Below are 15,728 nucleotides of genomic sequence, written 5' to 3'. Positions count from 1 at the left end.
CCTGTTTATATTTTCCAGGACCCGTACGACTAGGCGAGGCACAGACGGAGAAGAAGAGGAGAAACACAATTAATGCGAGCAGGTTTGTCTTCCACGAGCACGCCAAGATGGGGTCAATGTGTTCCCCAGTCCCGGCCCCCCTGGTGCATGATGTCTTTTTCGAGCTCCTTCACTCTCTCTTCCACCCACCCGCCTTCTCACTCTGGATCCCCAGAGGTTTAAACATCCCACTCGTTCCACCTGGCGGCTGCTGCCTCAGCTCTTCATCTGCACGCGTTCAAGCTTCGGACCGGCGCTGCACAAAAACATCTGGTCTGAGTGGAAGGGACAAGGCAAGACAAGACAGGATGTGGAAGGAAGCTGGGGCGAGGAGGGAGACGAGGAGGGAGATGAGGAGCCACAACACCATGTGCACAAACCCCAAACCATCAGGCCTGCCCTGTGAAGATGGAGGCTCCTTCAGGGAGGGAGAGAGTCAGACCTGAGAGTGTGTTCGGATCATGAAGGACACCCACGGGGGGATAGACCTTCAGCATGCTTATCCATTATACTTTTATACAGGATTACTCATTTTACATAAACACATCCGAACAAAACGACACTTATTGTGAGCAGTTGTGTTAAGGGTCTGTTAAAGGGGCCCCATTATACTTTTGGGGGTTTTCCCTTACCTGTAGTGTGTTATTTAGGTTGTTGTGCATGTGAAGGGTCTGTGGGTTTCTCTCCCACACACTCCACACACCTGACCGAAACGCCTCCATTGGACTCCTTAGTTAACTTCTGTAACATAACTATGAAACGCTAGCACTTCTATTGGCTAGCGCTCCAACACATTGTATGTGACAGGTTAAGGGCGCGGGACATCTCTAAGCGGTTGACCAACCACAACAGAGCCGACCAGCTCACCAATCAGAGCAGACTGGGCTCTGGTTTCAGACAGAGGGTGAAAAGAGGTGCTGTTTAAGGGATACATAGACGTAAAATATACTAAACACAACTACACACACAAAGAAAGTCATAAAAAGTGTAATTATAAATGAAATGTAAGACGTAATCACTAATGCTGCACGAAGAGCCATTTTTTATTATGTTTAAAAAAAGAATAAAATAAAAAAATCGACATTAACTTGCACATGCACCTTAATAAGAACAAGGTTGAGCATTGATAGGTCTTCAGCAGCGTTGATATATGACGTATTATTAGAGTAAAGGCTTACTGGCTTTTTTCCATAACACATTTGGAGCTATTGCAGAATCAACATATCTGCAAAAGTTGTATTTCTTGATTCAACACAGCACTTCAAAGTTGGATGATAATTGATAGCAGTGTGTGTAGACAGAAAGCTAAAAGGGGCTTGTCAATAAGGCTGAATACAAGTCCTGGAGACGGAAAATGCAGCTGACAAATGTTTAATAAATGTTTCACGGAGCATCAACTGAAGAGTGAGTGCAGCACGTTCTCCAGCAGTAATGAGAAGCCTTGCAGAGGAACAGCATGGGCTTCACAAGCCGCAGAGCTCCGAGTGCAGCCTGAACCCGGAGGGCAGCGGAAACTCGATTCAACGACGTGACTTGAGCGTTTTGCTTCAGGGATCCTCTCTCTCTCCTGACTGCTCTTGGCCGACTCCGAGCACACATTTGGTTTAGTTATGAAAACATCCGATGGGAAGGGAGGAGAAAGAAAAAAAAAAAAAGGCAACACAACACAATTTAATCTGAACCTTATGTGGACTGATTTTCTTCTACTCCTTTTTTTTGTGTTGCAATCCTTCTCTATCCAGAATGCTTCAAATGTGCCGAGATCTAGTGGGAATTGAGAGAAGCAGGGGCCCCCTAAATGTACAAGAATGCACATTTGCAAAACCTCACAGCAGGGCCTAAACTAGATATGGAAGAGAGAGTTAAAGCTGGCCAGGGAGAAGAGGGGGGGGGGGGGGGGACAGTTTGTGTTGTTTTTTTAACAGGAATGGTCATACTTTAAATATGTTGCTCTGAAACACTGAACTCTAGACCTTCTCTCTGGGGGTCCCCTCTACTGAAGAAACCCTTTAATACTAAACATTATACTTGGAGATACTTCATGGTGTGATGACACCTCACGTAATGTCAACGCATCACATGAACCCTCGTATTCTGACAGGCTTTGATGCAGATTCAGTTTCAACCGGCATCAAATCGTCCACAAATCAATTTATCATGGACCAAGCCCGGGAGAATAGCTGGGAGCTGTGTCTGTCGGACAAGCCTTAGAAATCAGAGAAGCTGCCCCAGTCATTATGGGGCCATTCTCATTTAGTATTACCCGTTCACAACCCATCAGGATACAGGAGCCCAACAGAGGGATATATTGTTACTACAACACAACACCTCGTCTGAGGATGTCCAAAACTAATCCTCAGGATAGGGACCACGCAACAACATAACTAAACAAAAGGGAGGAAAAAGTGGGGACTGCAGTTTCAGTGAATAATATGTCAGTATGCGACAGGAGTGCAACAGTATCCTTTGCTGGTTGGAGTAAAAAAAAGGTTGGTATTGTTTCACTTTTGCCACATTTGGCCAATGCATGTTACCTCCAAAGAGATTTTATTGGTATAGAACTAAATATGAACTGCAGTATTTTGTTGATGCTGTGGTTGGGAAGAGGCTTAATAAATTCTGTCCAAACTTTTCAGCCACAACGGATCCACAGTAGAGACCGGACGATGAATCGCCCTGGCAAATATTAGCAAATGTCAGGTTGATATTCGAAAAAAACAACCATATGTCTCCATTAGATTGACCACCTTTTGTTAAGACAGCAAATGAAACATTGATGAATACACGTATGATAATGTTCTTATGTTGACCAAACAAAGAAACAGCTCTCAAACACTGATATTGGCTCCAAAAGTACAGTTTCGTTCAAGCTATAAACCAAACAAAGGCTTTTCTTTGAATAGGTATACAAAACCGTTTGGACACTGCCCTGTATTGTGTACACGGTGCAGCTGGATCATCAAGTGTTATGTTTGCATCTGCAAGTAAACTCGAGAGACGTGCCGCTCCGCTTCCAAAAATGATGTATGACAGAGGTTAGAAGAAAACTTCAAAAAGGGAAAAACCTCACAGAGCTCCATTGTCAGAGACAGCGGATCATCATGAGGAAGGTGTGTGAGGAGAAATCTGCACTTCAATGCATTCCACTTTTCAACAGGGAAGAATTAGGAGTGTGTGTAGCTTAATGTTGCATTGTGTAGCGCTGCGTTTAAAACACCCTCCTGCGACACTGTCCTCAGATGAATTGAGAAATACTTTGGGCATTACACCATCACAAAACCACAGGAACGTTTTCATTACTCGCCGGGGCTTCCGGAGCACTCTCTGCACCTGTATTTACAAAACCCAACATCTGTTCCCGGAGCTGAAACACCGCAATAATAATGTGCTCTTAAAGTGCACATACACACACACACATGGATATGACAAAGACTAATACACCAGCTCACACACTCCAAACATGCAGGAAACGTGTGCAGGCATACACACACACACACACACACACACACACACACAGCTGTCACTGGGTAAAGGTAAGTGCTGGGGTTAAGGAGTACAAGCAGCACATTTCCGGATTTTATAAACAGAGGCCTCAAATAAACTTCACATGCTGATCCGACTGATATTTATGTGACTTGTCCTGAAATTCCTGCAGACTCTTTAAAAGGACAAACGAGTTGGAAAAAGCGCTTTATAAGGCAAGGCTGCCGCTGTAAACATCAGCGAGCATTCGGCAGTGTTTGGCCCATTTAGTCTCCTACTGCAGAATTTATGTCAAACACACAAAACTCATTTTTTGCCGCCGCTTTTCTTCTCAATGCAGAAAGTATTTATCTTCAGAGGATTGAAGAGTGTTAGCCAAATCACTTTGCACAATTACCCGGTAAATCATTTCGGCCGTTTAGTCTAACTCGGAGAAGCGGTTGTTAAATATTGAGCCTGATCGTCGCCGCCAAACCCAAAAGAGCTTTCGGCTGACAAAGTGCAGAGTTGTGTGTTTATTATTCCACATAATCAATTTTACTGGCCCTTTTTTTGATCCAGTGGGCTTCCCCTGTTTAGAGAGGCTTGTAAACAGTGCGCCCGGATGTGGCACAAACCAAACAAGCACGCACACGCATACACACTGGAACAAACGTACACACACACACACACACATTTAGCACTGTTTAGACTGTGGAAGTGAGTCATCTGCTCGCACCGGGATCAGTGGAACGCCAACAGGACGACAAAGAGACGCCCAGAGTCTGCGAGGCTCCAGCAGACCACATGAGAGCTTCCAACGCCACACGAAACACCTCGAGGGCCTCGTTATGAAGAGATATTTTGTATAATCTGTGCCGAGCTGGGAACCGGGTCAATGTAACGTTTGGGGAAGTAAGATCAGAAGAAATTAGCTCCGGTTATATCAGAGGAAGTCTCTCAGAGATAATACATATGAATACAACACCTTCAGCTGGCTGTCTCCTTATGGTTTGAATCAGCACGTCGCAGGTTTACTCTTCTTCTATACTTCTATATAAACTATAGGTTCACACAAATGTAGGTCTTTCTAAAATCTGATCTGAATCTGCTAATTCTAACAAATGGATTTTAAAATGTTTGGCTAACTGTTTTTAGGTAAGCCAAACATTGTTGGGGTTGCAAATAACAAAACAATAGCATTCATGCCAGTTTCTTAAAGTCTAAGGTAATGCCTTTAAATATTCTGACAATCAAAGATATTCCCTTAAATATGGAGGATATCTCCATATACATTTAAAACGCTGAAAATAGCATTTCTCTGCCATTTTTGTAATATATGTTTTATTTCTATGCCATTTTTGAATGATAACAAAATACTTAAAGACTAACAAATGATCAAATAGTTAATGAAATGCTTCAATGTGATTAAATGATTGGTAATATAATGTTAGCTATGCCTTTTCCTTGCGAAATAGCGTTTATTGTACAGAATAGTTGTCTTTTAAAAGTTTTATAAAGATACAAAAGGCCACATGTTCAGAGTTGATTAGGTCACTAATGGCGCATTTCCACTACAGCGCGGTTTAAGCGTGGCGTGCCGTGCCCGGCCCGTTTTTGGTTGCGTTTCCACTCGGCGTAGTTCCGGCTAGCGGGTACTTTTTCACAGTTTTCCGGCTCTCCAAAATCGAGGTTCTTTCCGGGCAACAACCGGGCTGAGTATGCTAAACTAGTGAGAGAATCGCTGGCAACTACAACAAAATGAACATATTTGACCGTGATTTAATTGTAATACACGTTTCCAAATGATGCCGAAGTAACAACATACTGATACCGGTTAGTAAAAACCATGAATTAATGCTTTGACAAGTCTGCAGACAGACGGCAGGCGAAACACCTTTTAAAATGCGTGTTTTCTGAATGGAGATCGGCTAAGCTAACGCAGTATATGCTCCGACCGTCCACACTCACAACAACAGCCTACAGACATAAATAAACCAGCGACTGTATTCGCCATGACACAGGCAGTCTGTGGTTTGTACTTGTTTAACTTTTGTCTAGTTTCTGAACAGATATGAGGAGCTGTGAGCTCTGAGTGCTAACAGCTAACGGCTGATGTTGGTGTTGTGGTTCGCATTGAAGATGACGTCACGGCTCCGCCTACACTGTGTTACTATAGTTACTGCCCCAGTTCCTAAACTGTAATGGAAACGCAGCATAAAGTGAGCCTGGCCTAACGAGGCCTAACGAGGCCTAGCCATACGGTACTAAGCCGAGCGAGGCCCTGCAGTGGAAAAGTGTTGGGCTTTGCTCAGTTTTTATGCTGACTGGATTATTAAATTGCAAAATAAAAACATTATTGTATATCAATTAGCGTTGCAGACCTGCATCATACAATCAAATCTGGAGTAAGCATTTTAAGTCAATTAGGTTTCATGTATATAGCGGAGAATCACAAATGTTTCTCAGATGCTTTTTCATAACTTGCTGCATCATTAGACCCTTAACCTGAACAGCAACATCATCGGAAAGCTCTACTGCTAACAAACAAATAAAACCTGACTGTGACGATGACTGTGTGTCCAGTAGCAGAGTGCGTGCCGCCACATGTCTGACGGAGCGCAGTCACAATGACAAGGAGCTGCATCAGAGACACAGGAAGGCCGTCAGAAAGCTTTATAAACAGAGTTACTGGCGTGCAGGCTGTACATTTTTCTGCTGTGACTAACAGAGTCCAGCACATCATCTTAATGTGTACATAAATCTGTCAACCTGCAGAAAGCATGATGAAAGCCATGTCCACTTCACACACGGTAACTGAGACAGATGAAGTTCAGAGGAAGAGGAGGAGGAGGAGGAGGAGGAGGAGGAGGAGGAGGAGGGAGTCTTAAACAAATTGAGCATCGAGATACGTGATTTGATTGTTACGAGGACTTTTAAAGAGGACATATTAGCCTTTGCAGACCATTTACATGCACACAAACCTATATTTGTCAAGGTTTCAAGGCTTTTATTGTCATGTGTGCATAGCTACAGTGTAGTTATGACAATGAAAATCTTAGGTCACAGGCTCCTCCAACAGCGCAACACAATAAAACTGATAAAATAGTACAAGTAAATCAAATCAAATAGAGATATGATAGGAACTGTGCAGAGTAGTCTATACAGTAATTGGAATATTGATGATATGTGTGAGTTGCAAACAGATGAATGTTATGTATGTTCTTTCAAAATAAATATACGACACTTCAGGAAAGGGAAAACCCCAAAAAGCACAATAGGGCCTCTTTAAAATGCTGACATCGATTCAAATATGGTATAATAAAATGAAGAAGAATTCAGAGGAGTATTTCTATCTGCCTTCACGCTGACATTCGCCCCTCGCAGCTGAGCCTGTTTACCCCCCAGCAGTAGAACATTTTCTCACTAGAGGCCTTCCTTTGAGGTTACTACAGTTCATCTCTAGGGTCTGAACTTTCCATCTGCAGCAGTGAGAAGTGAAGCAGTGATTCAATTTAATCGTACTGTACACTTTGAATTGAGTTTTGAGATGAAAAACTACGCTGCCAACACGTTTAATACGGCAACTATGTATTCACCAAACATTATCAAACCAATCAGACGTTATATCAGTCGTGGCTGAACCTGTCTCTGCGGTCCTGCCTGACTCTCATCATACTACTTCCCTGATGGCTCCCACAGGATTGTTGACATCCTCCTTGATTCATCTTCTTATTATAGACACATGCATTTCCAAACATTTGGTCTACCTATGCTGTAAAATGTATTATCTTTTTGATTTACACACGGCATCTATTGCACGTCTGTCCGTCCTGGGAGAGGGATCCCTCCTCTGTTGCTCTCCCTGAGGTTTCTCCCATGTTCCCCTTTAAACTGTGGGGTTTCTATGGAAGTGTTTCCTTGTACGATGTGAGGGTCTAAGGACATCGTATTGTCATACTGATATTCTGTACAAACTGTGAAGTCCACTGAGACAAATGTAACATGTGTGATATTGGGCTATATAAATAAACATTGATTGATTGATTGATATATTCAGAGGGCATTTAGCGCAGTGGTTTCAAAATCATTCAGAAAAAGATTAAGAAAGTAACAAAAAGTTCTGCTACACAAAAGTATTTTTTACTTCATTGGAAAATCTTGTCAAATACTTTGGAAAAATGTACTCCACGGGACTGAAAAAGTAAACAATACGAGAACGTCTGCGACAGTTCTTTGGTGGGTGATGAGAGGGAATAAGAAGGCATAAGAAATGTAGGAACATATTGACCTAAACAAAACAGTAGGCTTACTTTTTCAGACATTACCTAACTTGTGTGTAAAAGACTAGCTTAACCTCTTTAGGCAAAACCACTCTGATTGAATTTCTATCAACAGGCTGTGGCGCAGTGGAATAGTGCGTTGGTGTTTGGATCAGGGGAGCACAGGTTCAAACCCCACTGCAGTCAGCATGTCCTTGTGTCCCTGAGACACTTCAGCCCAAATTGCTCCTGTGGGGATTGTCCACAGTATTGAGTATGTAAGTCGCTTTGGATGAAAGCGTCTGACAAGTGACATGTTATGTAACAGTTATTTTAAGTACTTTGACACACGTCTTTTTGTCTTTTAGGGAACAAAACCTAACATTCAATTCAATGTATGGACAGCTAGCTGTGAAACTAAACTAAAGTAGCTTCTATTTTTTTTTTAGATAATTGAAAACTGTGGTTTATTCGTTTTGACAGCAAAGTGATCTATACAGATGTATTTTGCAGAAAAGTAAACGTAAACAGGATGTCACATTCTTAAGCCACATTCCTGTGTTTTCCTCTCCAGGTTTAAAATCCTACCTGAGGGATCGCAGCGTTCAACCTGGATCCCCTCGCTCAGTGCACATGATGTAAAGCTCAGCAGAGGCTTACAGGGGATGTGAGGAGCCCTGAATGAAACAGACTTTAATAGACTTTAACAGATCTTGAAGGAGTGTGCATTACATTACGTTCTAAACTGGCCGATACGTGATCAACTGTAATTAAGTTCTGATTATGCAACACATCTGTCGGCAAGAAGTTGTTTCTGGAGGCTCCTTACAACTCAAGAGTGGACAAACAAAACTTCCTGAATGACATCAAACTTTCCATGCACATAGGAAGAAAAAAACGCAAAGAAAAGCCACTGCTTTCCTCCAGAGATGAAACCATTCTCTATATCCTCTCAGATCTATAAGCAGGTTGGTATTGTACTGAATGCAGGATGTGAAACCCTACATTCTTCTCGTGTGTGCGTGCATCAGAAGTCTTTTTGTGCGCATGCTTCTCTGCAGCTGTGCAGGGTTTGTATCTATGTGCGTGACCCTAGTGTGTTGCAGCCGTCGCATTTATCTCCCCCCCCCCCCCCTATTTTTCTTTTTCAGGAAGTGGTGCGTCGGAGCGTACGTTCCCCCAGCCGCTCATTGTTACCTGAGCAGCAGAAGGAAACAACTGCAGTTCCTACTCGACGTGTCAGTGTGCCTCTTCAGCTTCCTCTCAATGCAGGCAGAGAAGGAAAAAACAGATATCAACTTCTGTGTGTGTGTGTGTGTGTGTGTGTGTGTGTGTGTGTGTGTGTGTGTGTGTGTGTGTGTGTGGCGTGCGTGCGTGTATTGGTGTGTATTGGTGTGTATGTGTGTGTGTATGTGTGTGTGTCGGTGTGTGTGTGTCGGTGTCGGTGTGTGTGTGTATTGGTGTGTATGTGTGTGTATGTGTCGGTGTGTGTGTCGGTGTGTGTGTGTGTGTGTGTGTGTGTGTGTGTGTGTCGGTGTCGGTGTGGCGGTGTGTGTGTGTGTGTGGCGGTGTGTGTGTGGCAGTGTGTGTGTGGCAGTGTGTGTGTATGTGTATGTGTGTGTGTGTGTGAGAGTGTGTGTCTGTGTGTGTGTGGCGGTATGTGTGGCAGTGTGTGTGTGTGTGTGTGTGTGTGTGTGTGTGTGTCTGTGTGTGTGTGTGTGGCGGTGTGTGGTGGTGTGTGTGTGTGTGTATGTGTGTGTGTGGCGGTGGCGGTGTGTGTGTGTGTGGCGGTGTGTGTGTGGCAGTGTGTGTGTGTATGTGTGTGTGTGTGTGAGAGTGTGTGTCTGTGTGTGTGTGTGTGTGTGTGTGTGTGTGTGTGTGTGTGTGGCAGTGTGTGTGTATGTGTATGTGTATGTGTGTGTGTGTGTGTGTGTGTGTGAGTGTGTGTCTGTGTGTGTCTGTGTGGCGGTATGTGGCGGTGTGTGTGTGTGTGTATGTGTGTGGCTGTAGGCATCTGTTTATGTGAGGCCATACAATGTGCGGTAGTATAAGGATTTGGTGCAGGTGGATCCTTACACTTAAGTCAATTTGAATATTATTAATTCTATTTCAATTTCCTGTCCACCAATCAGAGTAAACACTAACGCCATGGCGGCAAAGTGTACCGTCTGAAGTGCTGACACCTGACCTTTGCTTTGTCATCCATTCAAACAAAGCAGATACAAAGGTGCATCTTGGAGAGATGAAGTCTTTTTTTGGAGCAGCAACATCCTGCTTCCCTCGCCAAAAAGCCACAAATATGTTTCCATTGTGTTGTGGATTATTGCAGAAAATGAGCTCAGATGCAAATAAAAATGCATCATACTCCAGCACGATAGGTCTTCCCAAATGTAATGCTCGTTTATAGTTTCTGAAGCACAATGCAACCGGTCGAAGAAAGGGGTTAATGTTAAGGTATAAATGAAGTCTAATGAAGCTTGGCATGATACAAGTAAAGCAAAAGGTGACATATCTTAAGCTTGCATTAACCAAAGCCTACCTACCCAAAATAATTGTAACTTTAAGACAAGGGAACAGGATGTGAATGATTAGCGTCTTATCTTCGAGTTGCAAGACGTATTTCTGTGGAAAATGCATAATTTAGTAAGTTCAGTTTAGTTACTGATAATCACAGTATTGTTAAACTGAGCATTGCTGTATGTCATATGTTATTTAATGAATAGGAGTTCGTAGTATGAACACTGAAAGCTTTACTACCTACATGTTCCTTTGACTAATCTCAAGCTAACAGTCAAGCTTGTTTTTAGCAGAGACACGTAGCGTAACATATATCATACATAGAGTATACACTTTCTTTTAAACCACTTCAAAACGTGTGTTCTGATATATTGTTCATCTAAGATTCATTTTGTGTAAATGTTTCTAAAGGCTGTGGTAAGTATAGCTAAGATAGTAAGCTAAATGGCTAGGTTAACAATTAGGTGTTAGAGTGCTAATGCTAATATCCTAGAAAGACATTTACAGTGTGAATAAAACCAGACTACAAGCAAGCTGCATTTCAAGTGGATGCCAACTCTGAAGCCGTGTTTGTATTCCATTTCAGATTTCTCTCCTCAGTTTGTATTTCATCTGTGCTTTACGTCCACATCGAACGAGCCGACAGAAAGAAACAAAGCATTAAATGCGATCTGATTCTGTTAGTTCTCCTGCGGCGTGCTTGCGAGGGCCTGTGTTTGTTTAGTGATTTGGGTCTGGAGGCTTTTGAGGGAAGTGAATCAGGGTTTGGGGGAGGCTGTTGTCTCCCTCCGGGGCGCGAGGAGGTTTCTCCGAAAACACTGCCAGTCACGTCTGGCCCTTTGCGGACGGTAAATCACGCTCTCCGCCGGAGCGCTTCCGCACAGCAGCCTCCTCAGCTGGAAATGCAATATGCCACGTACCGCAGGCCTGAGACCACCCAGGAGGCGCACGGGGGTCACACACACAGAAAAACAAATGTGCGTGTGCTCGTTCAATCCCACACACACCCACAATCAAGCACATTCAGATACACACATACGTTATATAAGCTCAGGATGTGAGGTGGATCGGTTTGTGGCATCAGGGGTGAGGGGGGCAAAGGAATTTCACAACAAGTGGTGGTTTCAGTGGTTTCTCTCACTGGGATCTGAACACCACAGAAACACACAACTTCCTTTATGGCAAATATCAAAGAATGGCTGACCTTCTGTGTAGCAGGCATGTCAGACTCTCCGAGAAAACATCTACAAAACTGTTAAAAACTAATTTAGGAAGGGATAAGTCACCAGGGACTGTGGTTTGGGTTAAAAGCAGAGGTTGAGTCAGATGTACCTAAAGCTCAATAACAAACTGTTGTTGGTACGCTGTTTGCTCGTTGGTTGGCGTCCACGAGTCAAACCGAACTACTAAAAGATGATGAGCCTCTTCGGGCCAGCTGGCATGTGCAACTTTGTTTTGGTTTCCTAAATGATGTTGGTTTCGGGAAGAGGAAAATCAATAAAAAAATAACAGAACTGGTCAAAGTAGCTGTGGATGTTCTTGGTTGGTGCGGTGTTTTTATGATATGGATTTTTGGACTTTCTCAGGATCTATAGCTGCATTTCTGGGAAGAGAAATGTTTGCCTTTGCAGGACATGTTGTACATCATGAAGAGAGAGGACACAAGGCGGCGGACCACATTCAGACGGCCATAAAGGTGCCAGGACAGGGGAACATGTTTTTTCCTCAGCATTTTGACTTCCTGTATGACAGTAGGAGAGTGTTTACTTGCCTGCTTCTTTGCAAACAGCTGCGAGGTCCGCTCCTACGTATCCGTGGGCAGCGTCGGCCAGCTGCGTCACCTCCTCGCTGGTGGCGTTGCACGGCACGAAGCTCAGCTGCTTCTGCAGAATATCTGCACGCTCGGCAGCAGTAGGAACTCCCACCTGCCATTGTGAAACGAATAGAACAAGAAATTGTATTGCAGACATTTGTATTTAAACTGAAATTGTAGTGGTACTCAATATGAACCCTGAGGAACCCCAAACCATTAATGAATGGAGTACAGTACTTCTCAGAGCTTTACAGAGATATTTTCAGTAGGTCTGATTGTTCATCTCATATTGTGAAAAAGCAAACATCCGAAAATGTTGCTATTACTATTTATTTTCACCAGATTAATTCACTATAAACAAACAGTAGGGTGTTAAAGGTCACCTATTATGCAAAATCCACTTCTTCCTGTCTCTTCTACATCAACATGTGTCCCCTCTGTGTAAAGAGTTTCTGAAAGCTTCAGGAAAAAAGATTCTCTCTCTTTTTGTCCTGATCCATTTATATAAAAACCTGTCTGAAAATTAGCTGATCAGATTTTGGCCACTTTATGATGTCATAACGATGTTTTGGCTTGTGTAACCATTAGCCAATCACCAACCAAGATAACCCCCCCCCCACCTTATCACCTGAATCTCCTCCTAGAGCACCATTGTGTTCTTTTTAACCAAATCTCTCTCAGAGGGGCGTGGGGAGGGGCTCCTTATTTTCATCTAAAGTAACAGACAGAGAATCAGCACTTTTGAAACAGGGCTGAAACAGAGAGGATTATGGGTAATGCTGCGATGATCTGTTTGGTGTTTCGAGCCAATCAGAGACATGTTCTGTATATATCTGAGACCTATAATATATTGATGAAAAACAGTATAATAGGGCACCTTTAAATGAGCACACGTGGCTAGTTGTGGGTTATAACTGAAGATTAAGCTACATGTGCAATACAGGACAGTCTTTTGATTCCCCCACAGGCTGTGGTTTTTTACGCACCTCCAGCTCCTTGTCGAAGCGTCCTGGGCGGCGCAGGGCGGGGTCGATGGCATGGGGCCGGTTTGTGGCCCCCAGAACTATCAGCTGACCTGAGTGACCCTCCTGCAAGGATAGGAAAAATATCACAAATCAGTTTTGTCCTAGAAAATGTGACGTTGGGCTGTGCATTCCTTAAGACAAAGTAAAAAAAACAGTGCATCACTATTTGAGGCATCAAGGTTAGTTTACCAAGACATTTAACAAAATCATACAGGAAGCCTACAGTATGACCTTGGTCGGGGTTACACTAGGAATCTCCCGGTAAACTTGTATTTACTATAACCGTGAAATTAAATATTGATACTGTGGTACATTCATTCATACATACACAGTACTACACAGTATGTATTACCATTGAAGTTCAGGTGTGCTCGTCCACTCAAAAAGCTTTGGTAGCGCTCAGACTTGTTTAAACACCATCAAAAGTGTTATGAAACAGATGATGGATGCGGTCTGGTATATTTCACACACACACTGCCAAATCTGCTGTGCTGGCTGAGAGATACACCAGGAAATCACATGCAAATTGTTGCTTGGAGTCATCGATATCAACTGTCTAGGAGCTAAGAGAAACAGCCTTGGGGTCTAACTTGATGACCAAGCATGTGTGGCTTTATCCAGTCGATTTCCATAAGCACAGCCTCAGAGAATATCTGCCCTCTGCCCGATGTTAAACCTGTGTTTCTCGGGGTGGTCTGCATGCAACATGAGGAATATTTGTTCCACCTTTTCGACACCGCGGGGAGAATTGAAACAAAAATAAATTACAGTGCGAGAAAGAATGCAGAGGAGCAGGAAGTGCGTTATCCACATTCCCAAAACCAATCAGTGCTGGTGACCTTGGATCATCTCTGTGTGTGTGTGTGTGTGTGTGTGTGTGTGTGTGTGTGTGTGTGTGTGTGTGTGTGTGTGTGTGTGTGTGATCACCGATCCTTCATGCACTGCGGTCATGGGGATGTACTTTGCCGATAAAGTTATGCCAAATTGGCAGGTCATGGCAACCTGAGGTGATTTATTTCCCAGGCTCCTGTTGGGCGTGTGTGTGTGTGTGTGTGTGTGTGTGTGTGCGTGTGTGTGGGGGGGGGGGAACCATCTTTTTTCTCATCATCAGGCACTGACAGAGCGCTTGGAGGACTAACAACACCCCAGAGAATCAACCCACAGTGTGTGAAGGCCGGCCAGCAGGCAGAGATGGCTTCTGCATGACGGTCTGCGTTTCCACTGAGAGCATTTCCTGACAGAGCAGTCTGCTAGGAGCGCTGGGTTCTTCAGTCATGTGTGTTCAGAACAAGCTTTGGTCAATGTAAAGCAGATCTCCAGAGAAAGAAAAATGTATATTTCGTGCTATAACACTGGTATATTATACAAAAAGAAACACATAGAAGGAAGTGGCCATCACTACTTACTGTATAACGTATAAGTGGAAACTTAGTTGACTCAGATAAGTTACCTTTTAGGCAATCAATATATAATTCTGGACATTTCAAAGAAAAAAGGTCAAAAATCAGTGGCTTCAATGTTCCAGAGTTATTATTTCCAAGTCCTCTCTGTCTTTTAAAAAAAAAATAGTAAACAAAAATGTTTGATTCTGACCTTTTTGTGACAAAACGTTATCTTATCTTAGACTCAGGCCTCCCTACACTACAGTGCATTCATACCAGATGATGGGAGGTGCAGGTTTAAATGGAGTAATGAAAAGAAATATACAAAGAAAGGCATGAGAACACTTTAAAACAACGTTGCATTGTACTTTAGGAGCAGAGAGCTTGTTTCATAATCTGAATGTACTGAACATGTCATTTTGTAACTCAAATATGGATAATCATTTTTTTTTAAGATATCACGGGAGTGCAGGGCTCATGAAAAAAAGTGGCCAATTGCAGGAGGGTCAAAAAGGAAACTCACTGAACCAATCCCGTCCATCAGAGTCAGCAGAGAAGCAACGACTCGCTTCTCCACCTCGTTCTGCGCTCCGTCTCTCTTGGGACACAGAGCGTCCAGCTCATCGATGAAGATTATCGCAGGTTGTCTGGAAATCAAATGAAAATGTGAGAAAAGCCGCCAACAAGACTGTAAAATGCAAAATCACAAGCTGAGGCGTGTGGTGCAGTGGGTTGTGCGTTGGTGTTGGGATCAGGGGAGCACAGGTTCAAACCCCACTGCAGTCAGCATGTCGTTGTGTCCCTGAGACACGTCACCCCAAATTGCTCCTGTGGGGATTGCCCACAGTATTGAGTATGTAAGTCGCTTTGGATAAAAGCGTCTAACAAGTGACATGTCATGTAACATGTAATGATCATGACAGACTAAGACTTTATTCAAGGTCCAGAGCTTTAAATCATAAATCAAATGTCATTGGTCGTGCTCTTTGAATGTGTTTAATATTTGGTTTGAGCATATTCATCTTTAGCTATTGTTTATTATTGGTGTACTGCAGTTAATATACGGTAAGTATTGTAGCTACATTTGCTACTTTATTGCACAAGAGAAATGATTACTCTATCAGTGGTGTTACAAGTGGTTGATTTCTTACAAATACAATACAAAAGAAACACGTTTAAAGACAGCGGTGAACAAAAAGAAAGCATTAGGTTGCATATAAGGAAAACA

General features: G+C 43.1%; 1 protein-coding gene across 1 annotated transcript in view; it reads right to left on the bottom strand.

Moving 5' to 3' along the window:
* Positions 1–15,728, bottom strand: part of spata5 (spermatogenesis associated 5) — a 128,551-nt gene that overhangs the window by 108,501 nt on the left and 4,322 nt on the right. The window contains exons 8-10 of the mRNA XM_034133753.1: positions 15,024–15,147; positions 13,080–13,181; positions 12,052–12,205 (exon numbers count right to left, since the gene is read on the bottom strand). Coding sequence (XP_033989644.1) covers positions 12,052–12,205; positions 13,080–13,181; positions 15,024–15,147 — 380 coding nt within the window. The remainder of the gene's footprint in view (positions 1–12,051; positions 12,206–13,079; positions 13,182–15,023; positions 15,148–15,728) is intronic.

The sequence above is a fragment of the Trematomus bernacchii genome, unplaced genomic scaffold, assembly GCF_902827165.1.
Source record: "Trematomus bernacchii unplaced genomic scaffold, fTreBer1.1, whole genome shotgun sequence".
Lineage (NCBI taxonomy): Eukaryota > Metazoa > Chordata > Actinopteri > Perciformes > Nototheniidae > Trematomus > Trematomus bernacchii.
Note: the sequence above shows the minus strand (reverse complement) of the source record. Positions and strands in the feature narration are given on the sequence as shown.